The 25,339-nt window shown below is 45.4% G+C and overlaps 1 protein-coding gene across 4 annotated transcripts in view; it reads right to left on the bottom strand.

Moving 5' to 3' along the window:
- Positions 1-25,339, bottom strand: part of GRIP2 (glutamate receptor interacting protein 2) — a 292,459-nt gene that overhangs the window by 79,390 nt on the left and 187,730 nt on the right. The window contains exon 1 of one of the 4 annotated variants that reach the window (XM_049827182.1): positions 8,753-8,866. The exons of the other annotated variants lie outside the window; for them this stretch is intronic. Coding sequence (XP_049683139.1) covers positions 8,753-8,792 — 40 coding nt within the window. The 5' untranslated portion in view covers positions 8,793-8,866. Of the gene's footprint in view, positions 1-8,752; positions 8,867-25,339 lie in introns of those variants that run through there. 4 annotated transcript variants of the gene reach the window in all.

The following is a 25,339-nucleotide window of genomic DNA, read 5'->3' on the forward strand; positions in this document are numbered from 1 at the left end:
GAGCTGAGCGTGCGCACAGGGAGATGAGAGAGATCAGCTCCATGAGTGTTAGATACAGTAGATCCATTTAATGATTAAACACACATGATTGTTTGCTTATAAAACGCAGTGTCACATAAATCTGCTAGGAGTTAATTGCCTATTATAGCTCATGGTACTGCTTGAGTCGGCTGCTGAATGACAAAGGGACTTTTACAAAGGAGAGAAAGCCAGTGGCAGAGCTTCACTCGCTCACCTCCACTGCAGCCTCCGAAATGCTTTGTTTCCCGTTTCCAGCAAGGTGAACACTTATCCCCCCTCTAAGAGATGGGGTCCCTCTGCCCACCTTGCTCGAGTGGGAAGGTGGGGGGTAAATTGAAACACAAGGGGGAAGGGGAGTTGCTTTGATTCTATTTTAAGTCGTTATTATTATTAATAACTAACTTCTCTCTGTTGTCCCATGCCTTGTGCCCAGCCTCACAAACCACAGCAGCTACCTGGACTGTCCCTGGAGCCAGCCTGGAGCTGGGTGACATTTGCCACCACCCTGGCAGCAGCAGTCACCTCGCACACCCCAGCTACAGCAGCAAGGAGGGGGGGTGGCAGGGAAAAGATCCACGTGCTACACAGAAGAGGCGGGCAAGGGAGCAATGGACCACAGGGTGAAACCTGGTTTTGGGGGAAAATAGGAAGCAATGAGGGATGTGCCCTCTGTCTCAGAGCTCTTCTAACTTCTCCCTGATTTTAACTCCACAGGTACAAGGTTTACAAGTCACCTGGGCTGTTTGATCCAGATCCATATGCACCTGAGCATCTTCCCACTGATTTCTCTGGATTTCAGGCATATCTCTGTGGCTCTATCCCAGGACCCCATCTAGTCCATTCCCACCTCACACACACTCACGCTTGGATCCCCATGCATGGCTTCATTGCATGCTGCAGAGGAGTCGGCTGAGGATAAACCTGCAGAGAATCTGCCCAAAGATGCACACACACACACACACACACCCCCCCCCACCTGGAGGGCTGCTGGGCTGCAGGTTTGAGACACCCTTGCAGCATGAGCAACAGAGCGCAGCATTTTGTGGCAGGAAAGAACACGATCTGTTTACACAGTAGGTTACATGGGAAATGCATTACATTATTGAAAAAGAAACCTTTAGCAAAACACGTACATTCATCTTATGCCAAGAGTTTAATCCTACCCAAACGGCACTGCATTCCACAAAGAAATTATCCTTTATAAATCACTGGGGCAGGAGCAGGCCACGTCCCTCACATTTCAGGCTGAACCATTCACTGCAGTAAAGACCCCCTACAGATCAGCCGTCGTACTGACAGGGGGAAAGGAGGGGTTCTCCACTGAGACCTCGTGGAGAAGCAGATGTATTGCTGGGACAACTCCACCGAGGCTGCTGGTGCAACAGCGGGGACCTGTTAGAGGTTGGACTGACCTTCATCATTTGTACGGTCATGCACTTGGTTACTCAAAGACAGAGGAGCAGATCCATGACTTAGCTCAGCTATTTGGCTGGGAAAAGCAGCTCACTGGAGCTGTGCCATCCTACCCTCGCTATGGTGAGAGCAGGGGATGGGTGTGCTGGACCTGCGGGCTCTAGGGAAGGCTCCAAGAGGGCTCGGCGGAGGGAGCAGAATCTGGGAGGGAAGAGTTATTTGGGACATCGAGCAAGCCAGTTTGCTCAATAGCTGCAAACAACTTGGCGTATGACTTCCAAAACAGCAGCAGACACCAGATCCAGACTACCTCCCTCCTCTGGGAAACAGGAAGATGCAATGAAGCAGAAGGATGCAGCAAGTCCAATTTTCATCCCATACATCAGAGCAGCAGGGAGCCAGATCTTACTCTTCCCAGCACAAGTTCCTGACTTCCAGGACAAAAGCATATTAATTCTCTTTGTAACTGCTCCACAGCCCTTCTCGCCTTAACGCCAGCATTGTTCTCCCCAAACCCGAGCCAGATCCTAACTTACAGCTTCATTAGGATATACCACGCAAGTGTTAATTATACATTGAGATTGGAAGCTAAAGTACTGCTGGGAAGAAACCACAACCCTTCCACCTTTCTAACATGATTTCATGAACCTGCACAATAAGAAACAGATCAGTTGTGAGGCACAATTAAGTGGGATCATCTCTTCATCTCTCAGCTACCCTAAATAATTTACAAGGCCATTTTGGGACTGACATGCAAAGCAATTTAACAATGATTTAACAAAAAGTATGATATTCCATCCTTTCATGGTTTCCAGGTGTTGGGACCAATTTACTTCACAGCAATTTTCATTTCTGGGCCTTTTTTTCCCTCCTCCCCACAAAAACCTGCAGCTGCCAACTATGCTGGCATCTACAACAGCTAGGAAACGAATTTCCCTGTGAAGCAAATTCTTCCAGGACGAATTGAATGAAGGCAGAGCTCATAATTGCACATTACTGAAAACATTTCTGATAAAAAAACTGGGGAGATATTTTTATCCACATCTCCAGTTGAAAATTGCTGGGAAAGATGCTTTTGAAAAGCCATCATCTCCAAGCATGTAATTATCAGATCCTTGAACAAAAACACACGGTCAAAGGAAAAAAAAAAAAACAACTTTCATTGAAATAAAAAAAATCGGGGATGGCAATTGTTAGGAATGGAAGGAGAGAAATTCTTTGTCCTATGTGATTCTGCACATCCCTAAAGTTAACAGACTGATTTGTAAATCCACAGATTAATAAATTTGGCAGCTGAGAACATCAAGCTTGGTTAGTAGGGGTTTTTTTGCTATGAACGGAATAATAATAATAATATTTAAAAAAAAAATCAGAAGCAGACTGGCAGTCAGACTGTCACAGAAACAGAATTTCCTAACTCCCACTTAAGCACGCTTGTCTTGAAACTGTATTCTGCCACCTTGAAGAGACAGCCATACAATGACCTGGGGGTCCTATCCTATCAAGGCTTAAGACCATGCATACCCTGATGGGATTACTCACATTCTAAAAATTATGCAGTAGCTGAACTGACAGCTGAAAAAAGCCTTAAATGTTCTTATGCCTGGTAGCATTCAATTGTCAATTGATGAACATTGCTAAATATCTATTTCTGCTCTACTTTCTCCCCTCCAGTTCTGCACCAACACCTCTTTCTGATTATTATTACTTGTTAGCTTTAATTGTTTCTTTTGTTTGCCACACCTACACACGCCTAAACACAAAAGCATAGGCACCCTTCCCTCCAAATTGCCCAACGCCTTTTTCTGACCTTCTGGGTAAAATTGCGTATTATTTCCATCCTTGAGTTAAATAGATAATATCAGAAGCAATAAACATTGGCATCCACATACAAGTATCAATGTTAACAGTCCATTTTCAAAATAAATCAAATCCTACATGCCCTAACATATGCAAACACTTTGGCAGTGTGGTTATCCTTGGCTTATATGGATTAACAAAACAGAACAAGTGTTATAAAGAATAATGAACCTGGTCATAAAGCCAAAAGCAAGACTTAACACCACATGAAATTCAGTTCCCTACTATGGGTCACTCAAAGCCAGAGTGCACCTCTTCCAGGGGTAATGAGATTTTCTTAAGCTGGTTGGCAGGGAGGTAAACATCTGGGCTGGAAACTGGACTCCAACCATTAGTGCTGGAGAAAAAAACCTCAATAGCAGTTGTTCAACTGACTCTCTGGACTGACATTTTTATTAAATCTGCCTGGCCTTTGCGTTGAAAAACATCCTTCTACTAACAAATGTGTACTAATGAGATGTGCATGAGTACAACCTTTTAAGAGGAAAACCTCTGTAACCTCCATATAGGATGGGAAAAACTGAATAAAAAGATAATTCATTTCTATAGGCCATGAAAAGTTGTAGAAAATTACTTTAGTCTTTTTTCTTCTATAAAAAGCAATTTGGGTGGAATGGGTCATCTCTAGAAAAGAGCAAGGACTCATTTCCACTATGTAGATCAGCTCCTTTATACTTAATGTGGTCAACAAAACTTTACAGACCTGGCCAACAAAGTCCTAAAGCCATCAGCAGGTATCCTTAAGACCTTAGGGAGGATGGATAAGCCATCAAAAGACACAGAAGAGCAAAATGCAATGTTCATCTTGAAAACAAAATAAAACAAATAGAAGTGATATGAGAGGAGGGGTGACAGAATGACAAATCCATCACCTCCCCTTTCAGTTCCTGGAACTGACCATCTGCGTGTGAGCTGTTAAAAGATGACGAGGAGGACTAACTGCAAACCTGGATCTACCACAGATAAGTCATGCCCGCTCAACTTCTTTCTATGACAGAGCAACATTTCTGGATAGACGGAAAATGCAAGCTGTTATATCTCAATTTTAGAAATGCTTCTGACACTGTTTCACAAGCTATTTTTGTAAGTATGTTTGGGAAGCAGGATACAGATGATTATGAAGTGTATGTAAAACTGATTGGAAAACCACACACTGAGAAAATTCATCAGTTATTCACAATCAGAAGGGACGGATGTATTAAATAAAGTTGTATGGGGGCCCATCTCCACTCTGGTAAGACTCCAGGTTTTCATTAAATGACCTGGATGACTGCAGAGAGATTGCTCTTTACTGAGTTTACTGACAGCCACCAGCTATGAGAGACTGGAAGCAGGCTGGCAAGTAAATTTTGCATCCAGAATGATTCGTACATGTATGAAAAAAAAAAAATACAACTCAGTAGAGGTGCACACAAGCTACTAGACCTGGGCAGGAATAATCAAATGAATAAAGGATGGGGAAAAACTATCTCAGTGACAGTTGAGGAAGGACTTTCCGGATACTGTGGACGGCAAACCAAACGTAATTCTGTAGTGCCATGTCATGTGCTGGAAAAGCTAGCACCCTGGTAGGTATCAAGGTGGGCATAGTTTTTGCAAGATCTGTGAAATCATCCTGTCATTTTACTCAGCACTGAGAAAAGCCTCAGATTGAATGCAGTGCCCAGGTTTGGGTACCACAGTTCAAGAAAGATATGGTCCAGCTGGAGTTCATTCAGATTGAATCAGTGCAGTAGGTCAGACATCTAGAAGACCAAAACTTCTGAGACTGTGGGGAGGAATGAGTTGTCTACGCTAAAGAGAAGAAAGGGAGGAGAAAGTGTTATTGCTGACTTCAGACAGCCAGAAGAGTCATGCACAGAGGGAAGGAGCAATCTGTCATCTGTGTTAGGACAGGAAGCAATGACACCAAAATTGCAGATGCAGAAAGCTTTTCCTTAAGTCTAGTGAATGAATTTGAGCTGATGTGGTGTTTCCAGCATGGATGTATTCAAATGGAGGGTGGCTGGACGATAACATAGGTATGGCTGATACTAGCTCAGGGCAGAGGGATGGCCCAAACTCTCTCTGACCAGTTTCAGCTCAAGGAAATTAAGATCACCGTGGTTCAGCTCCAGACCCAGGGATGTTTGTCTTGGTTCACCACCCCACCCCCACCCCCGTTTCTTTTTCTCTTAATCTTTCATTTTGCTGTAACTGAGGCAAAGCTGACAAGTGACGTAAGTGTCTTGATGAGCAGGAGTTATATTAAATAGCACTATTGTGATAAATTCTTCAATAAGAAAGATAAAATCTTTCTTCCTAGGAGATTTATCTATGAAGATTTCCTCCTGTCTTATTCTAGCTCCTCATGTTATTTTTCTATCAGTTTGAGATATTTTTTTCTCTACTTCTCCCCCTGCCTATTTGGCAGGCTGGGAAGATCTGGGGCTATCACAGAGAGACAACAGCACGGAACAGGGTAGCTTAAGCCCTGAAAACAAGCAAGCAGGAAGGGGCAGAGATCTATTACCAAGTCTCTTTTTCTGGCCATTCCCACCCTGCAGATAAAGGGTGCAGCTTGCTGGTCAGGAAGGTGGCACAGGAAATTTGTACTGCTGTCCTTGATCTGCAGAGAGTCCATCTCACACTAAAAGCATGGCTTCTAATGGCAAAAACCCCCCGCCTGAAACCAAACAACAAACCCAAACAGAAAAGCCCTGAACATCCTCATCTACTATCTTTATTTTTCCTTTACCTTCTACACAAACCATATTTAAAAAAAATAAATAGTGAAGTCACCCAAATGCACATATCTGAAATACAAAGGGTCTTCTGAAGTTGCCTGTGCTGTAGTCAATTAACCATTTAACTTGGGCTGGTTTGCAATGGAATCCTCACAGCTGGTCACTTGGAGCAGCATGAAGGAGATTCAACGAGCTCTGTCGTTCTGCACACTCCTGCAGTGATCCTGCAGTAAGGACTAACGGAACATGAAGTTTGCTAGAGCAAAACATATAGGGTCTTCCTGGACTTCAGAAAGGCCATAAAGCATTTCAGGGAAGTCCTCCAGTTGCAAGATTGCAAGGTCTTTTGTGGAAACACACTATCACACTGGTATCAGCAGATCCACACACAAGCTTACTCTAACCAGAAGATAAGCGCTTCCCCCACCTTCCATAAAACATCACTGCTAGTTTGCATTTTCTGACCCTTCCATTCTGAAGGACAGACAAAAGCTCTGTATTATTAAAATGTCCCATCAGAAAACTTTTGAGAGTGGCTGGAGGAAAGAAATAACAAAGACCCTAATGATGGTGGGCCCAGGAAGCACTTCTGAAACATTTGGATGTCTCTTTGAAACAATCCATCTGGTTTTCCCTATCACACTTAAAATGCTAAAATGAGTGATAAGGTAGCAAATCGCTTTATTGCTTCCATCTCAGATGATTTTCAGATGTGGAGATGAGTCTCGTGAAAAAGCCAGGTTATGAGGAGAAAAACTACATTAAGAGCCGAGCAGAGTGACCAAAAGAGAGCTCCCTTATGCATCAGCAAAGCCAAACCCAATGCATTGTAATAGATCCCGCCCCTCAAAGATTCTTCTTTGTGCACTAAAATATCTAAGAAGAAAAGGGATGGCAGACTTGGAACGAGATGGTTGCCCACCCCTCTCTCTGTCTTTGCTCTGTGGCTGGTGCAAAGGATGGCCTCATCTGTGGGATGCTGAGGAAAACAGTACCTACTGGATGATGAAAGCCCACCCTTGGTCCGCAGGAGCACCACCAGCACAAGCTGTAAGTGTCTGAAACCAGCATGAAGAAGGCTTCCTTGCCAGCTCAGCAACTGCACTGTTCCCTTGTACGCGACGGAGCTAGGTACAATATCAACCCAAGGTTCTTCAAGAAAGGTTTGGAGCCGAGATCAGGAATATTTCTCATTTGATCACCCGACACCCAGACAACATCGCCATTTGCAGCAACACAGCAATCATCGGGACTCGCACGTATGAAGCACCAGATGCCTCTGGTGACATGTTGGAGGAACTGGATGAATGATCCTCCCTGTGGCTGGTGGCATCCAGGAGACTCCTCCAGCGCAGCTGGTATCAGCCACCTCTGAGCTAGGGGCCCAGCTTATGGCTCAGCCCCAAGAGCAACGGGAGCTCCTGCCAAGCTGTCTTTTGATCTTTTCATGGAACGCCTGCATTCCTGCCCTGTTAAATCACGCGCCCAGGCACCCTCTGCCTACCAGGACTCATCGCCATGTCTCAGACAGCTTCAAAATAAGCCCCAGCCCCCAAACCACTCCTTGCTGTGCTGGTACAGTAAGTGGACGTTGCATCCAGTCACCATCCATAGATTAGGCAACACAGCCAGGCTAAGCTGCTTTACACCTGGTTTATTTTACCCCTCAGATTTAGGGAGGGGAAAAAAATTTTCTAAAGTTAGGTTTATGCTTTAGGGCATCTTGAGGCCAAGGAAAGAACGAAGTCAGTCCCACTATATCACTTCAGGCAATGTAAAATGATTCAAAACCCATGAATTAGCTTTATACTTCCAATTCCAATGTCTGCTTTCAGAAGGGAAATGCTTGCATCAGAGCAGAAGGGCATGCTCCATGCAGTATATTTAGCTGCAACAAGCAGAGCTACAGCATGCAACAAAGTACCTGAATATTGCACCCAGTTAGAAATACTGGGCCCTATCCATCCTGGAAAGACTGGGGCCAGGATTCAGTGACTGTGCCCTTTGTAAAAGTGCCCTTCAACACTCATCTACCCACTCTTTTGCAGAAATGAAAAGGATTTTTTTTATACTCCACAGTAAGAGTGAATTGCTTACCCCAGGTTTCTAAAACAGGGGTTAGGAGCTCATTGAAATGACAGATGTCTAGCAGGAGCTGAAATATTTATTAGACAAGGTAGTAGTAGATTACACTGGAGGTGGGAGTGATGGCAGAGTCCTTTACCCCTGTCCTACCCCCAGCCCTCTATTCACCATTGCTGAATGACCAGCCCATTCGCAGTCTGGTCTTGAAAAATAAAAAAGCTACATTTAGGGTTTAGGGATTTAAAAAAAAAAAAAAACAAAAAAAAACAAAAAACAAAACCAACAAAAAAAAAACAAAATCAAAACACTAGCTGTAAATGCTCCGCAATATCTGGGGTGCCTTAAGAACAGCCCCTGTATCTGCCAATCTTCCAGCTGGAGAAGGGGAAGGAGGGAGGCAGCCTGAAGGATACTCTCCAGTGGTCACAGGGAGAAATTCTATCCGGAGAAGCAGAGATATATTTTGCAAATCAAAGCAATTAAGTCACAGTTTGTATGCAACGGTTTGGATTTGTAAAACCCCCTTCAAAGTAGCACATGAAATTGTTAATGATATTTAAAGTGGTTAAAGAAAATCAGAATAAACAAAAGTAAACTACTGGAGGAGGGGGGGGGGGGGGGGGGGAAATACGGACAGGCTCACTCACCAAAGTCTGACTGCAAATCCTTTTTCAGTCCACAAAGCATGTCTGCTGTTATCTATCAAATCATTCAACTAATTGCAACAGCCGCTCCTTTCTCTCTCCCTGCCTGCACTGGAATCACTTTCCAGCCAGCTCAGGCTCACTTTCAGGCTGCCTCCCACAGCCGAGCGGGGCTGCAACGCACACGCTGCTCCTCGCTTCACAGCAGGAATATCAAAAAGAAATTGTCCTGGGCACTCCAGCGTGCGAGGACTCAAAAACGTGGCAATCCATTAGAAAGAAATGTCTTTACATGGCTGTTTAACGTGTGACTCGCCAGTCCTGTGTAGAGAAATAGGAAAATGAAGGGTATAGGTTTTTTTAGCCGGTCCTAAAAATCCCGTGCTAGCTCTCTCGGCTCGACTGGCCATCAGGCATTGCAAAGCAAAAGTTAGAAGCGCAGTGATTAAACGGAACAGCTGGTTGAAGGGGAGGCAGCCACTGAGCCCTGACTCTCCGGCAGATGCAGCAAATGTCGAGCGTGCACTTCATTCCCAGCGGTATTCCACCTCGCACCCCACCGGTTGAGAGCGGACATCATCCCATTGAGGTGTGCTGGCCCTTTCCTGCCTGAACCCTTCTGTGGCTGTCACGGGGTTTTCAGGCAGGGGGGTGGGGGGAAAAAAAAAAAAAGAAAAAAAGGAATAAATGAAAGAAAAGGCGAGCAGCCGGTGCTGCGGCAGAGGTAGGGCTGCCCTCGGCGCTGTGCTCGGTGCCAGCTGCAGAAGTTGGCCGGCAGCGGAGCTTCGCACAAACCTCCAAGTTGCAGCAGCAGCAGCAGCAGCAGCAGCAGCAGTGGGGCTGAGCGCAAGAAGAGGCTGCGACTGCAGTATTGCCTGACACACTTTCCTTTCCCCCACCCCCTCTTGGCAAGTGCTTGCAGAGCCTCCAGCACCTTTCAAGGCAATGTCAAGCTGCTGTCAAAGCATTACACTGCTTCCCAAACACACACACAGTGCTCGTAAGGGAGTATTGAAGCTGCAGTCTTGTGTCCTGCCTACAGCGTTTTCTGAAAACTCGGTTTAACCCTTTCTTAGGAAGGGCAGAGGAACCAGCACCGGCAAAACGCACGCGAGTCCTGTGCTAGGATTCAGGTGAGCAAGGGACTGCAGCGAGGGGAGGCTTTGGGGGCAGTGCTGGTCACCAGCTGGGTCACAGGGAGTCCTGCCCTCCAGCACAGCATGCTTCGTGGCTTCCCCCAAAACAGCTGGTCCTCCACCGTGGGTGGAGATAGGGTACTGGACTAGAAAGAAATTGTTGTAATAAACCAGCCTCTGCTGCCTTTGCTATTAAAATGAAAAATTAAAGTATGCTGACTTGTGTTGGAGATAGAGAGCATGAGGGTGATGCTACAGTCCCAGCCCTGGGGTATGCGGCAGGGAAGGCAGCGAGGGTGTGCGCAGGGCTCACGTCCCACCTGCAGCACCGTGCAGGTCCCTGTTTCAGTCAAGCTGTGAGACACAAACCCTGTTTGTACCAACCAGCCCCCTTCTTACACCCAAAAGGCAGTTTTCTCCATAGTCGCTGTATTCCCTTGGGAACCAGTATCATCTATAACAGCAAGGTTATAGCCACGAATGGTGAAGAGAGAGCAAGACAAGCATGGTCTGAGGCACGAAGGCACAAAAGCCATCTGCAGTTTTGTATAAGGGTCCAGTCACGTTTGAGACTCCTACTAGATCTGGCTGAAAGTAGTCAAGAGGTTACAAATTTAGAAGGATGCTCGTGGAGGGACAGCAAGGTTAAGTCTTGTTTCCACTGGAGACAAATCAGCATAAATCGAAAGGGCCTGAATACATCTTGATGTGCCAGCAGGAAATTTTGCAGGCCTGGGGACCCTAACTCTGTGTGGCCCATGCGGAGAAGGAGAACTGGGTTTCAGGCTAACATCAGAGTTCTTGCTTGGATTGAAATGCAGCAACTTCTCTATTTTGGTTTGAACTCAGCTGTTTCACATGCAGACAACTTATACAAAAGCAATAAAATTACTAAGTAAGAAAATCCTACTTACAAAAGAGATATTTTGGTCCATAATTTGTTTTTAAGAAGTGGTTCAGTCTGACAATAGACTTAATTGGTAATTGAGCCAAAATTCGTAATTAGAAATCTTTTCACACAGCTATTAATGCTTTTGCTGCAGAGAAATCTCATCTTAAAGGAAAAAAAACATCTCCAGTTGCACCACAAATACAACAAGAAGCTGCTAATTTGAGAATAGCCCACTGCTTTGGATGCCGTGAAATGGACATCTCCAATAGGATGTTTTAAAGAAAAGCTGAAAGCAATTATTTATGTTTATGCCACCATAAAATTCTTCCCAGAATATCTGCTGTATCGAGAAAGGGTACAAGAGGGCAGGTCTACTACACAGGTGAAGTTGCTTGGCTTTGTGGGCAAGAACTGGATGGAGCTGCCCCATTTTGCTGCTATTGGTGGAAACAGAAGAGGCTTTTTGGCATTTCAAACCCAGAATTTTTTGTGGCATTTGTTGAGCTGGTTGGCAAAAGCCCAGCGCACCAGGAGCCTGGAGAGAATAGAGATGTTTACTCTGTGGTTTCTGGCCAAAACCCATAAACAAAATACTTTCTTCATGTTTCAGGTGGCACTATATTAAAACCAGTTGAAGTGAACAGCTTGAGTTTCCAATGGGGAAGAAAAAGGGTACATCCACACACCAACAAAATTAGGCAGCCCCAAAAGACACATTATGACATCAAAATATATAGGTGTCATAAAAAAGCGTGAGGCATCAACCTAAACTATAGCTTGATAAACTCAAGGAACAGCATGTAGAGCTTTGATTTTTCATGAACAGTCTGTACATTCTTCTGTACCTCTTGACATTAACTTTATGCTTGTGTGCTCAGAATTAGCAGCTATCCAAAAATGCTCTGGCAACATCAACTACGTGCAAGCCTCATTCTGGCTAATGATGTTTGGTTTTTACCCACGCGCTATGCCTACTGGAAAAAGAAGTTAATTGGGGGGGGAGCAGCAGGGAGGATGTTAAAAAAGTCTTTCCACATGAAAAAGGAAAAAAAAAATATCTCAGTTCTGCTTTCTTGGCATATACTGATCTCCTATTACTATTCTAGGTCTAAAGATGGTGTAGGGAATGCTTTCTTGGGCCCCCACTTCAGTATAAAATGCTGAGCTGAAAGACAGCAGGGGCTGAGGACAGTCCATGGCTAGAACAGCTTTTGGGTGGTCCCTATTGCAAACATCCATCCGCACTGGCTCTTGGCTTTCATCTACACAACTAAAGAGGCGATACTAGTCAATAGGCCACCAGTCTAAACAAAAGCGTATTTAATCATCTCAGGAACAGGCTGACCTTTGAACAAAATTCATTTCTTGTAAGTAAGGAGTAGCTACCCTTACAGGCACACACATACTAGCACTTAGTTTATCATTTCTTGTACCCAACACATACTGTCCTGCTCTTGAACTTAATATATGTTTCCCCAGAGCTAACTTACAAATCCTCCCTGAACCTTGGTGGGAGTGAAGCTGCAAACCTTACATGGCCTAAATTGGTTGGGATGACATTTACACAATACACTTTCATGCAAACAAGACAGGGAGGACGGCAGAGGGAAGATCACAGGCTGTTCAGAATATCAATGATTTAGTTTACTGCTTGATGGGTATTTGTTCCTGCGATTTAAACCATTACTTATTTAACCACATCCAAAAGCATCCTCGTCAGAAGTCACAGGACTGTGGAACACTCCTGCAAGATCCTGAAATGGACCATTTAGCATTGAACATGCTCTGAGCCTGGGAGAACATGGAGAGGATCTTACATCGCTCAGCATTAGGAAGTCTCAGGAGACTCTCTGAAGACAGCTGAATGAATGTAATGAACAGTCAGCCACAGGAAAATGATGAGGAAAAACAGCCAACCACACACACTTACAGTGCACAGAGAAACACCAAAGTTCTAACCGCATATAAAAATCATATTAATAGCAACAGAAATTGCTTTGGGTTAGGGAAGGTACAGAAGAGACTGCCGCAGATGCTTTCCATTTCTTTTAAATTCAGATCTTAAATTAAGATTTTACATTGTCATCTCCCCATCCTACTTCTTCCATCCAAAAACATACACCTGCACATCAGGGGTCTAGGTGGGGCTGGGGACCCCTGTTCCTGCTCATCCACCCTTGTCAAAGCTTGTTTTGGCACAGCAGACCCAGTGCTTCGAGATGTCTTGCTTGGAAAGCCAGTTTTTACTGCAAACTCCAACCCATCTCTGCACAAAATCAAGAGATTGGAGAGCCTACACCCTTCCTTGATTGATTTTTGGTTGCAACGGACAGGGGGAAGAGGAGGAGGGACAAAGGGAAGATCCATCACTCTTTTGGTGGAAGAGACTTCACAGCTGGTTACCCAGCTATCCACTGGCTGCACATTTGCTCCATCTCATCTGCTCCAATTTTACAGAGTTGGGCTGATTTAGAAACCCCTTACAACTGCATGCCAGCCTGAGGCCTGCAGCGGAGCTTATCTTTGGTCTAAGCAGGTGCCCTGTTTTTCACAGAGACCCAAAATGCAACACACTATTTTACTGATATATTTTTATAAGAAAAGGAGAAATAACTTTAAAAAAAAAAAAATCTTGAAAGAAAACGGTATTTAAACAGTTTAATAATGGAGCCAGAGGAAGAAGTCCTTGATTATTCTCTCCTTTAAGTGCAAATTCCACCAGCCAGTCCTAAACATTAATTTATTACAGGTAATGAACACTGAGAGATAAATTGACCCATCCAGTAGGCAATTAGAGCCCTTGCTGCATGCACACACGCAGAGCACCGAGACAGAGAGCGCTGCTAGAGTACTTCCAAGACCGCCATCCATTCCCTCCACCACCAGAGCACAATAAAGCAGCTGCTGTACGTTCTTCTGCTTAACCATTTCAGAAAGAGATATCCACATCTGTCATTGCCTGGCAGCACTGCAGGGGAAGACACGAGTGGGGAAGGCAAGATGCCTCCCGAAGCTGTGATGAACGGGAAGAAGGAAGCGCCGCAGCGACCCCTTCTCCGCACAACACCGGCACTTCGGCATTCCCCGAATACGCATCTCGCCTGTACGCCAGCATCCCTAACTGGGCTGAAACGCACGCCAGAGTAATAGGCTTTTAGTTCAGGAAACAAACAAAGCTCAAAACGGTAGGTAACTGGACGTTCCGGTTTTTAAAAACTGAAACTTTTGGCCTGTTCCCAATGACCAAAGTCCCTGGTCAACCTCAGCAGATCTCCCTCCCTCCTAACAGCAGGGGACATCTCCTTCCCTATTCCATGGAGATGCAAGCCCAGGCACTTGAATTTTCACTTACTAAATTTACAAATAAGTCAGTGAGTCTGTGTCTGAGACAGCACTGGTCCTTTCTCTCCAAATCAGTCTAGTATTCTTAATCAGACCCCTGGCAAGAAATTGTGACCTACAAAGGGCTCAGCCCTTTCCTTTTGCAAGCGACTAAAAGCCAAGTGAGTTACCTAGATAATTTTTAGCTAAATAGAGGAGAGAAAACATTTTGTCCCAACTTCATATGGAAAGAGGTCACCATACGCCACCAAAACAGCATTTAACTCCCTTGAAAAACTTCACCGACTGGTCTCAGCCAGATGACAGAGCACAGCAGTCCTCTGAAATTTAAGGGTCTGTATGTTCACCTTGCAAATACATATTCAGTGATGCTTTACATTTGTTTTCTCCATGTGTGTTCCTGGCAAAAATTCTTTTGTGGAACAGAGGAATAAATGCATGAGAACATGCCCCTGAGTAAAACCCAAGGGTCAAGTCACTGGGCTAACAAATGAGACGGGATGTACCAGCACCATTACTAACAACAGCAAACTGAAGGGACTGGACTACATGAGAGGGGCTGTCACAGAAGAAAAATAGCTATACAGATGTGGGAATTAAAAAATTCTAACCCAAAACCCAAATGAGAAGAGTATGCTGCCATTTTGAGTAGTCTCACGGATTTCTTTTAACAATTTTAAGTACAACATCATTTCAGATCCACAAAAACATTCATCACCATGGTTCTGATGGTGACTTCATGCACACCTCTCATCCTTTTCTCCTGGTCTCCCTTCCCCCATGGTCTGTCTTGCTACTGGGGCTTTTCCGAGTGAACTGTAGGGTCAGGTCTGTGCTTTCTGCAACCATCTGCCAGGGGACATCATATAGCTAGGTAAAACGGGGATTTCAAACAAGAGTCAAGAGCCATAAATAACAGGCACCATCACCAGAATCATGCCTGCAAGCCATGGCCCCACCAAGGCACACACTGCTTCAAAGCTTTTTCCAGCATTTCTGGGTTTAACCTCAATGGTTAACTTGCCTCCTCCAAGCAACTCCTGCCTACTGCACCCTTTTAGCTAATAGTCAGTGATCTGAAGTTGTGAAAACAGGTCCAAAACCCTGGGAAAAGGACTTGTGATGTTCAGTCCATGTGGGAGGAAAAGCACTCTGAACTCTGGGGAGCAATTGCATTTATGGCTCCTCCAGTCATACTTCAGGTTATGCAATGAGCAGCCCCAGCCCCATTGCCCTAGCTGAGGCCATAGAGAGTTGGCCCTCAGGGCGGCATGGAGCACATCTTTCTCCCTTAATACTGTATATATGCTATGCCATTCTTTTCTTAGTCACTGAACATTAGGAGAAACCCCACAATTTACCTCAAGCTCTGGATTTCTGGATCTGGGTAATCAGAGTAGGACACTACAGGGTTGGGGACTCCAGCACTGATAAGAGGTACAGTGGAAGACAAATAAGTTGCAAAGTACAAGATCCTTTACTCCCCAGCCAGCTCTAATGATACAAAAGAGCTCGTTCAGAGACCTTAACAGAGGTCATCACAACAAAAGTGAATTTCAGCTTTCCAATGTTTTTTTTAAGCCAAATGGAGATGAGCTTGACAAGACACAGCAATAAGCAATGCAGCAGGAGGTTAATGATCTATCAGCAACCACCAGCCATGCATGCCAGGGCAGGGTGGAAGTTTATGACCTGGTCCGAAAGGAACAGAGCTCTGGAAAAAAAAAAAAAAACCAAAACCAAAAACAAACGAACAGCTCTGGAAGCTGCATGCACAGCATCTGAAAGTGGGACCATCACTTTCAGCTAGACAGAGCATATTTCTCCCATTTATCTCTACATCTGTGGCTGTGTGGTACGGAAGAAGCACTTTTTCTGGGTAAAACACCCCCCCCATTTGGGGATGCTCCTAATTGGCTTTACTTTTTTCCCCCCTCAAATCTTTCATAGCAATGTAGCTAGCAGATATCAAACAGCCTTGGGACACAAGCAAAATCCTCTTGAGCATGCACTGAACCAGCTCAGCAAAGAATTACATGTGAATGGAGGAACCATGCAGAAACGGAGACCAGCACCATGCAACTGGAGGAAACCAAAATGCCTAATAGCTCCCACCTTCTCACTTTTAGTGATCAATGTACCAGAATGATAGCAAGTTGTTTACAGCTAAAAATCTGGAGGGAAAATAAGCATCCAGGTTCTTCAGTGGTGGGACTGGTTCCCAGTTTTAAGGTCATTAAACCACTCCAATTTACAGCAACTACGTGGCAGCTACGCTTGGCACCTCGATATCGGCACCAGTGCTGCCCTGGCAGGGCCTGTTCATGATCTCTCCTCTTCAGCAGAAATGCTGTTTCTTCTTTGTATTTTATTAATATCACCAAGAAGAAAAATAGTGATGGGTCTGTATTAGCAGCCAGCCAGTATCCACCCTCCTTCCCTGCTGTGGGTAGACAGTTTAGATGAAAAAAGCTCCTTCACATAGACCACATAACCAAAAACAGAAGAGAGGAAACATATCCTGCTATAGACCTTTGGATATAGACAGAAAATGGGGAACCAGCACTTCTGTCCTCCAAAGACAGGACAGCAGTGCCACAGCTCAATCAGCCCAAGTGACAGCAGGGACCTGCCTCGCGGGAGCAGAGGTGTGAACGCGTTGATGGAGCTGCAAAGCACGTCAGCACCCTTGAACCCCCTACTACATAACATGCCACAAGAGCTCAGGTCTTTGCAATAGTAGGGACTGAAGACTTGTTCCTCTTGCTCCAAAAGGACTCGGCGCTTGCACCATAACAAAGGGTCCTTCCAGTAGCAGGGGTGTGGGCCATGCCACATCTCACCCCGAAACAGAGAGAGAGGTAATGCTACAGCTTAGTGCAGCCTGAAGGACAGGTCTTAACATTTAGTCAGCACCCAACTCCACTCCTCTCTGTGGGAAGAAAAACCTCTGCATCTTCCCCTTAAAAGATTTATCCTGGCACTGGTCTTTTCAGAGGCAATGCTGCCAACACAGATGGAAAAATAAGCAAGTGGGTCATCAGTCTTAGCAGTTGTCACACAGTTTCTTTTCAATGAGTAGCAGTGTAACAATGCATTAACAATAAATGAAATGCCATGTTAACACTAATTTGCATAGTACTGAGCCACAGTGCTTTGCTTCCTCTATTCTCCTTCCAAACTCTCCTGACCTGCATATGAATCGAGATGAAATTTAATTGCTGGGGCATTCAGCAGAATCACTGAATTCCTGCTTAATGAGGCTTCATTTGTACTCTGTTGCATCAGACACCTTCTCTCCAAGGTGCTGTATTAACTAGTTCAGATGTAAAATATTTTCCAAGGCATATTTTCATATGGATTTCAACAAAGAAATAGCAGGAAAAGTGCTGACTGCAAAAAGACGATGTTAGTATCAGTAGCATAAGGCCAGCGAGATCCCAAGAGCACCAAGCCATATTCCTTAAACAAAAAAAGCTTTAACGGCTTTTATATCTGCTCTTACACACTACCATGCAGTACCTACACCGTGCAACTCTTCTAGAAGCGTCAAGGCAAAGCTAGGTGGGACCTGGCCAAGGTCTACATGGGAGACAGCCAGGAACTAGGAGCAACACCAATAATTCTGGTGACTCAGAAAAAGCACAGCCCACATTGCACCCAGGATTCAGAGCACTGCGTGGTTTTGCGTTCAGATAACTCATTGAGTTTACCTCATTCAGAAGTTGTTGGCCATGGCCAGAGGGCTAATTTCCATGTCAGGTACCTCAGCCTACGTAGCCAAGCAGTTCCTTGAAGGACCAGCCTTTCTTCTCCTTTTTTGCTTAGACGTAGCCCAGCCACTAACAGCAGCACAGGCACGGCTGTGTTTCAGAGCCACGCGTAGTGACCAAAGCCACAAGTCCCCTGAAACACGGCTGATCGTGTTAACTTGCAGTAGTACGGGAGGCAAGGCTGCACGTGCGGCGCAGACAGGGACACACAGCTGAGGGGGGACACCGCAGCGGGCAGTACTGGATGAGGCCACGAGCTGGCTGTCGGCTCCAGCCCAAGCCTCTCACCCCGCTGGGTCTGCAGCACCGACGATGCTGAGCGACGCCAGCGCTGCACTCGTGCAGTAGCTGCAGGAAACGGGGGGGGAGCAGATCGCAGTAAGCAAACAGAGATGAAAGAGGCACCGCAACGCCACAGGGGTTGGCGTGCAGCTTTCCAGCATGGGGTGAAACCAGGTCAGACTGCCTTGCCGCTACAGGAAGGCTCCTGGCTCTACCCAGCCACCCTGAGGAGCGATAGCGGCTTTCAGAAGTGCTCAGACACACAGATGTCTTCAGACAGAGTCGATCAGCCCCATGTTTTGGGGCAAGGCGTTTCCATCTGCCGGTTTGGCTCCAGCTCCAGCTCGGGAGGTTTTACCTCCCAAGCTGGGACAAAGCAAAGCCACACACAGCTCCAGGTAACCCCCAAGTGCTGGGACCAGTGATGTATAAAGAAGTATTTTGGCTTTAGAGTGTGTGGAGCTCCCCGAGGGACTGCAAATGGCTTGTTATTGCAGGCTTGCAAGATGGGATCAGCCTCCCTCCTCCCATGTGGGCTCCCTGGGAACAGTTACAGCACGCTCACAGCAGTATGTAAAGGTTTATCCTTTTACTTGTGAGTTACAGGAACCCATAAAAGTACTGCTTACGGCTCATTCCCAGCATGGGTCCAAACGGCAACAGTGGATTCATACTAGTTGCAACAGGCCAGAAGACAGACCACGACATCAGTTTGCCATTTGCATTATAAGGGGAAAGACTGGGGAACGGGATATGGCGCAAGGCAGTCCTAATTATCCCAGGGTAGCTAATTATAAAGGATGTAAATTGACACAAATAAAACCACATGGTCAATAATAGTATTTTTTAAAAGCTGGAAATTTTAGCCCATTATCTTTCCAGCTGAAAAGCTTTAATTGAAAATGGCTAATCTTCCAGTGGGTTCAGGAAGGGTTTACAAGCTAATTGCTCTCTTTTCTTTAGGATTAACACTGTGTTTTGTGAATAGGGGTGGAGGGCAGCAGATGTGCAGCCTTTACTCTCTTTAATCCAAATGCCCCCGCTGCCACAGATGCTCCCAATGCTGTGCAGTGGCATAATGGAATTGCTTTCTCGCACATAAAGTGGTTGTTCGGAAATGAAATACAGCTATCTATTAAGAAGGGAACAATAAATTTCCTCCACTACACAACCCCATCACGAAAGACACAGCATTGGCCTGTAAAAATCCCTAGTGGAAGTAAATCTTGCAGGAGAGAGAGCAGCTAACAGATGAATTTACCATTCTCCTTTTGTAACTGGTAGCTGGTATCATTTGGACGTGGGCAGAAAAGTCATTATCCCGCAGAAGTCAGACCGTGATCCCACAAACTTCAGGGTGGCCAGGACCTGGCTGATGAGCTCTAGGCTGGAAGAAGACTTAAAAGAGCTGGTGGGGAGAACAACTGCCTTCCATTTAAGTGGAGAAAAATTGCTTTTGTTTTGCTAACCACAATGGCAACTACAACCTATCGCTCTCACAGGCTGCAAGTAAAGTTACTTGGTAATCTTGACTACCTGGAGTAGATGGCATTTGCATTACTTGAGAAAAAGGGGTTGACCTGATCGCGTGATCTCTCTGGAAGAGATGCACTTCAGGAGGCAGAGAAGGATCCCTAATAGCAAAGGCAGAGTGACCCCTAATTCTGAGAAAGGGGGAGGGGGAGGAAAAGCATGTTCAAAGACATCTGAAAATGAACAAAATCAGATTGTGACCATTCAGCTCTTGCTGCTGCAGGGCAAGGAGGACTGAGTCCTCCTTCACATGAAATCTGCACCCCCACTGCTCAGAAAACCAGGCATCTAGCACCTCCTTGCAAGATGCTGACTACGAGTCCAAAAGGAGTAACACGCTCATTAGCAAAGCATTTTTTCATATTCCCATTATCAGACCGGGGGAGGCCACACCATTAGGAGTAACAGTGTGTCAACCCACCCTACCCAGACTGTAGCTCAGAAAAGCGACAGAGCACCTGGGCACAAAAGGTGCAGGGAGAAGGAAGAAGCGATTAGTGTTTGAATCAACAGGAAAGTAAAGCTAATGTTTTATATCATAAAGGCTTAGCAGTGCTGTTCAGAGCAAGTGCAGCACCTTTCAGGAAGGCGCTAGGGAAGGGATCCATGCCCACCTGTATGAACTGTCTAACTGGAGAGCATCACCCTGGCTTCCTACGATGGCCAAGGAGAAAGACATCTTTTCCTAGAGAACAGTTCATCTTAGGTCCCTTAGATTAAGTTCCTGACTTTAGCAATCTGTAAACTAGGGAGAAGATTCATCCCATTTGACAGAACAGCAAATACAGCTCCCCTATTCCTCCTCCCCCTAAAATCTAGAATTTCCTGCTGAATCACTATCAAAAGGAACATACTAAAACCCAACAAGAAAGCAGTGCAAACACCACCTGTACAAGAGTTTCTCAGTCAAAACCATGGCAGCAGGAGACACAAGAGTCCAGGGAATGGGTACCAGACACAGAAACATCAAAAACTTACCTAGTTTTTAAAAACTGAGTAGGCATAAAGTTCAGCTGAATATTGCCTTTTCAGACCCTTGCCTGGAATAGTCACTAAGCCACTATCCTAAATCAAGTCTTTCAGTAGCTAGAGAAATGGAATATTTAGTGTTCAAATGAAGACGAATTGTTGCCAGTCAAAGCATCATATTGCATTCAGCAGTGATCTCTATCATGCAGAGTATTTCCTCGACTAAGGGAGAAAACCTTCAGAGCAAGCAGATGACAGACACGCATATCATGAGCATATGACAGTATTAAAATCTAGATGGATGCTGAGATATTAACGGCACGGGTGAGGAGGGGATATTTTCACAACTCTATTAACCCAGTGACCCAGTTTATGAGAAAGACACCTTCTCATTTGTACCTTTTGATTACACATGAGAAGAGGCAGCAAGTGCGCACTCTGCTACGTCAGCAGCCATTTGCATACTGAAACACAGTAGTTACATGTGCAATAAGGCAATAAAAGTTAGAGATCTATTCATTTTTTGCCATAAAGTTTAGAGCAATATTTAGAGCAGAGCTGTTGTCTCAATATCTTATTTCCCTGTGATTTCCTGGACGTTGTTTCTGCTACTGAAAGGCACAGGAACTGCTGCAGAAGTTCACTCTCCAGAGCTACACCTCCTACTCCATGAGTGTGTTTCTGTGCAAGGGCCACTGGGAACAATATCGAAAGGCTCGCGGCTGCAAACCTTATTGCTCCATGAAGACGAACACACAGAATCCAGGCCAGAATCAACACTGGAAGAATTATTGCCAGGAAAACCAAGTTTTGAAGCTGTACACTTGGCAAAAACATGCTTTGAATACCCCCCTTTTTTTAAATAAAAAAAAAGGGAAAGAAACACAGAGAGAAAATTATTTTCTGAAAGCTGTAAAAACAACTATGAAAACCAAGTTTTGCTGTCTCCCACCTTCATATTAGCTGACATCCCTGACACACAGTAATAACCAGACATACTGCAGACAGAAACTAACATTACAGGCTTAAAAGAGCTCCCTAGAAAATGTTTTTCGTAACAGAAATATTCTCTCCAATTACTTACAGAATGGTAATTTAAGAATATTTATTCTCTAATACACATTGTACTATAAAACCCTTTCACTCAACTATTAATTTGTTGCTAAGAAGCAGTGCAAGGCTTAATAGGATGTGGAAGTTTGAGTGAAAATTATGTGGTTCCTCTCTATGTAGCTGAGAATTGTTGCATGTACGTTAGGTGGGAGGGAGACAACAAGAAAATAGGTCTTGATCAAAATGATTAGGCAGAGCAACGAAGCTTACAGGTGCTCTGAACCAACAAGCAATCCCTGAGGGATGGATTGCAAAGGGGCCATTAGAGCTTCCTTGCAAGTTTCAGGTATACCCCTGCAGCAACTGCACGCTCCTGGAGAGCATCACATGCTAGACTGATAGTGGCCCAGGCATAACTGACTAACAATTACTTACATTTTCTGTGATTTTTCAAGGTAATTAAGAACTGGATTCCTTTAGAAATAGCATTTGCCTCAAGCCCATTGGGGTGGTTTTTTAGGCAGTAGTTGCACCTTTGCAAAGGATGTTTGTGATCTGAATTGCAGCTACATTAAATACGCTATTAAATATACCAAGCATCGTGTAGCCTTTGTTATTCCCAGAATTACTCATTCCTGGTGTAAAGCGATTTAGCCAGAGGAGAAGAGTACCAGAGTAGGAGGGCGCAAATGCTCTTCACAAGTCATTCCTGTAGCTACCACATCAGTCCTCTCCCAAAGCCACACTCTCCTCTGCCATCTTCTCTGGTGAAAGCCTCCATCCAGCCTCCTCTGGAAGCACTGCCATGAACAAATCCCACGGACAGACACAAAAATACTCACCTTACTTGGGAAGCATCTGAGAACATAAGCTTTTACTGGGACCACGCAGGGTGAAGGGCTGGGAAGGTGGGTGCCCATGGCCGTGCCTGGTCCCTGCTGGCAGAAGGCAGATGGGCACCTCCACGCCAGCAGCCCCTGCATCTGCTCATCCCGCCCCTGGCCGGGCTTTGCCTCTCTGCAGAGGGCAATCCAAGCGCACCAGCCTCCCTCGCTCCAAGAAGAACGTATTTGGCAGGATTTGATGGTTGAGTATAATTCCAGATGAAACAGGCCAGATTGAAGGATTTCTGCATAATTAGGAATATAATACTGTATTTAAGAGCCTCCTAAATATCCACAGTTAACAGAGGGCAGCGTGCTCGGCAGAAGCCCATCTCTCATCACAAGGGACTAAAGCTGGCACTAAGTGGATGCAGATCTTCATTTTCACTAATACCTCAGTCGCCCAAAAGCAGTGGCAGACAGAAGTCCTTCCCAGAACGGGCCAACTCCACAGCAGATCTCCTCGACCAGATGCCCCGGCTCAGAGGCATCCCATGTTCCCAGAGCAGCGAAGAGGCTGTGCAGGTACCCAGGCTTTGGGGAAGTTTCTATAGCAACAAGATGCAAAAAGAATTTAGGTGTTTACGTGGCGCAGCTGATTTACGCCAGCATGGCTATGTTTAAATCATTGAGGCTGAGGGAAAAGCCTGAAAAAATAAGGTGCAATTCTCTACTGGAGAAGTTTTGCTGTTCTTCACTTCATCCCCACAAGTTTTTACATCTCAGATTTTGGGTTGATAGGTTCCTTTCCTGTTATCTCTGCCAAGGAGGGGAGAGGGATGCTTTCTTTATACGCTAGCTGTTAAAAATCCATACAATCCCAAATTTCCAAGCTTTCAGAAAGACCTAGTCCAGACAGTACTGCAAGACACAGTCTTCTCCAAGCAGCAGGTGACAGTATAGCGGTTACAGTATCACTTAACGAAGAACAACAGGACAACTATACATACACGTTTTCTAAGTATACATCCAGATTTTCTGCGAGGTAGCAGCAGGCAGCACCATCATCAGCTCTTCCTCTACAGGGCACTGTGGTGCCAGGGGAGCTGCAGGGCTGGCAGACCTCTCCACTGAACCCAGCACCATCCTGAGCAGCGGCAGTAAGCCAAGAAGTCACAGATTTAAGGCTGGTGGGGACCTTCTCAAGCATTTTCTTGGCAGCCAGCAGACACCTCCCTGCGGTAAGCTCACCCTTGCACCACTGCAAAGAGGATCCAATTTCCTTCTCTAGCAGAAACCCAGGACAGAGGTGCCAACACTGTCTCCTCAACAGGTCAATCTCAATGCTCAGATTAAAGGCAAAACCTTCCTGTCACCCCAGTCCTACACTACAGCAGCCGCTCCTCCACACGCTATCGCTCTCTCTGCCCCTGGCTAGGCAGCCTCTGCTTTTTCAGGAGGGATGATTGCGTGCAAGTGTGCGCTGCCAACACACAACATACCTGCACTAGGGAGGCACCGTTTGGGGTAAAATTTGAGGCTCTGCTTTCATTGCTGTTTGCAGCCCTGCACGCTCCAGCCCCACCACATTGCCTATAGCACTGCCTGTCCCTGAGCCCTGGGGTGACAGAGCAGATTTATGGGCTAAGAAATGGGATGCAGACCTGTATCACGGGGTGGAGGAAACGGCAGCTGCAAAGTTCACCCTACTATCGGGAGAGCTATGACTTTTCCTAAGACAACACTGCTGCCCATTTGCTTTCACAGCTTCCCTCCCTACGCCTTTGCCTTCCTACAAAAAGGGGCTTCCTTAAGGGCTAAACTTTGACTTTTGCAAATGAGAAGTTTCACATTCTTCTGTTTTGAAGTAGCGAAAATTCCAAGGCAAGCGAGAGACGACTGATCAGGGCTTTCTCTTACCTGCCTTGCAGATGAAAAGCTCCTAAGGGACAGTGCCACAAAGCCTTCCTCCCCCAGCAAGTGCCACCTCATACACCCTCCCTGGAAACACATGCTGGAAGGCAGTTGAAACTTTAAAACAAAAAAAAAAAAAAAAAAAAAAAAAAAAAAATGGCGAAAAGTACGGGCAAGTAACAGGAATCATGGGGATTGAGGAGACAGCAGATTAATAGCCTGGCATTAATGGCAGTTTAATAATAGAGCTGTCACAATAGGAGAGATTTACTAATTGCAGAGTCATTTGCTATGGTTTCCCATCAAGCTGCCATTTAAATCGCTGTGCAGTTTTTAAGATGGCTTTCGAAACGGGGGAAGGGGGGAAGAAGACACAACACCCACAGTACTTATGCAGCTAAATTTAGGAAAGCATTGTGTTTTCTTACAGATGAACAAGTCGATGAGGACAGCAAGGAAGGAGCCAGCATTACTGTGAGCCCAAAGGAGCTGGGGGGCAAGTACATATTTGTGTCTGAGCCTGCCCATGCAGTGAGCAGTTATTACATCTGGGGACAAGGCTCTGACCTCAAACTAAGCCCTAGTGAGTTTTGCATAGCTTTAACCAGTGACCTCCTAATACCTCCAACATCTCCCCAGGCACCGAGTTATAGCTCCAATGCGTCTTTTTGCAGAAATAGTCAGCACCAGTTTTATGGGCAAAAAGTCATGTTACGGCACAGATAGGAGAGCCATGATCTTTTAGGGCTATTAGCAAGGAGGATAAAGTGGGTCCTTCTTCCACTGACTTTAAAGTGAGCTGTAAGCCCCTAATTCATATGTTCTCATCACGCAAAGCTTGCATTATGCAATGCCTCAACCCGAGGCATGCA

The sequence above is a fragment of the Accipiter gentilis genome, chromosome 23 (genome assembly GCF_929443795.1).
Source record: "Accipiter gentilis chromosome 23, bAccGen1.1, whole genome shotgun sequence".
Lineage (NCBI taxonomy): Eukaryota > Metazoa > Chordata > Aves > Accipitriformes > Accipitridae > Astur > Astur gentilis.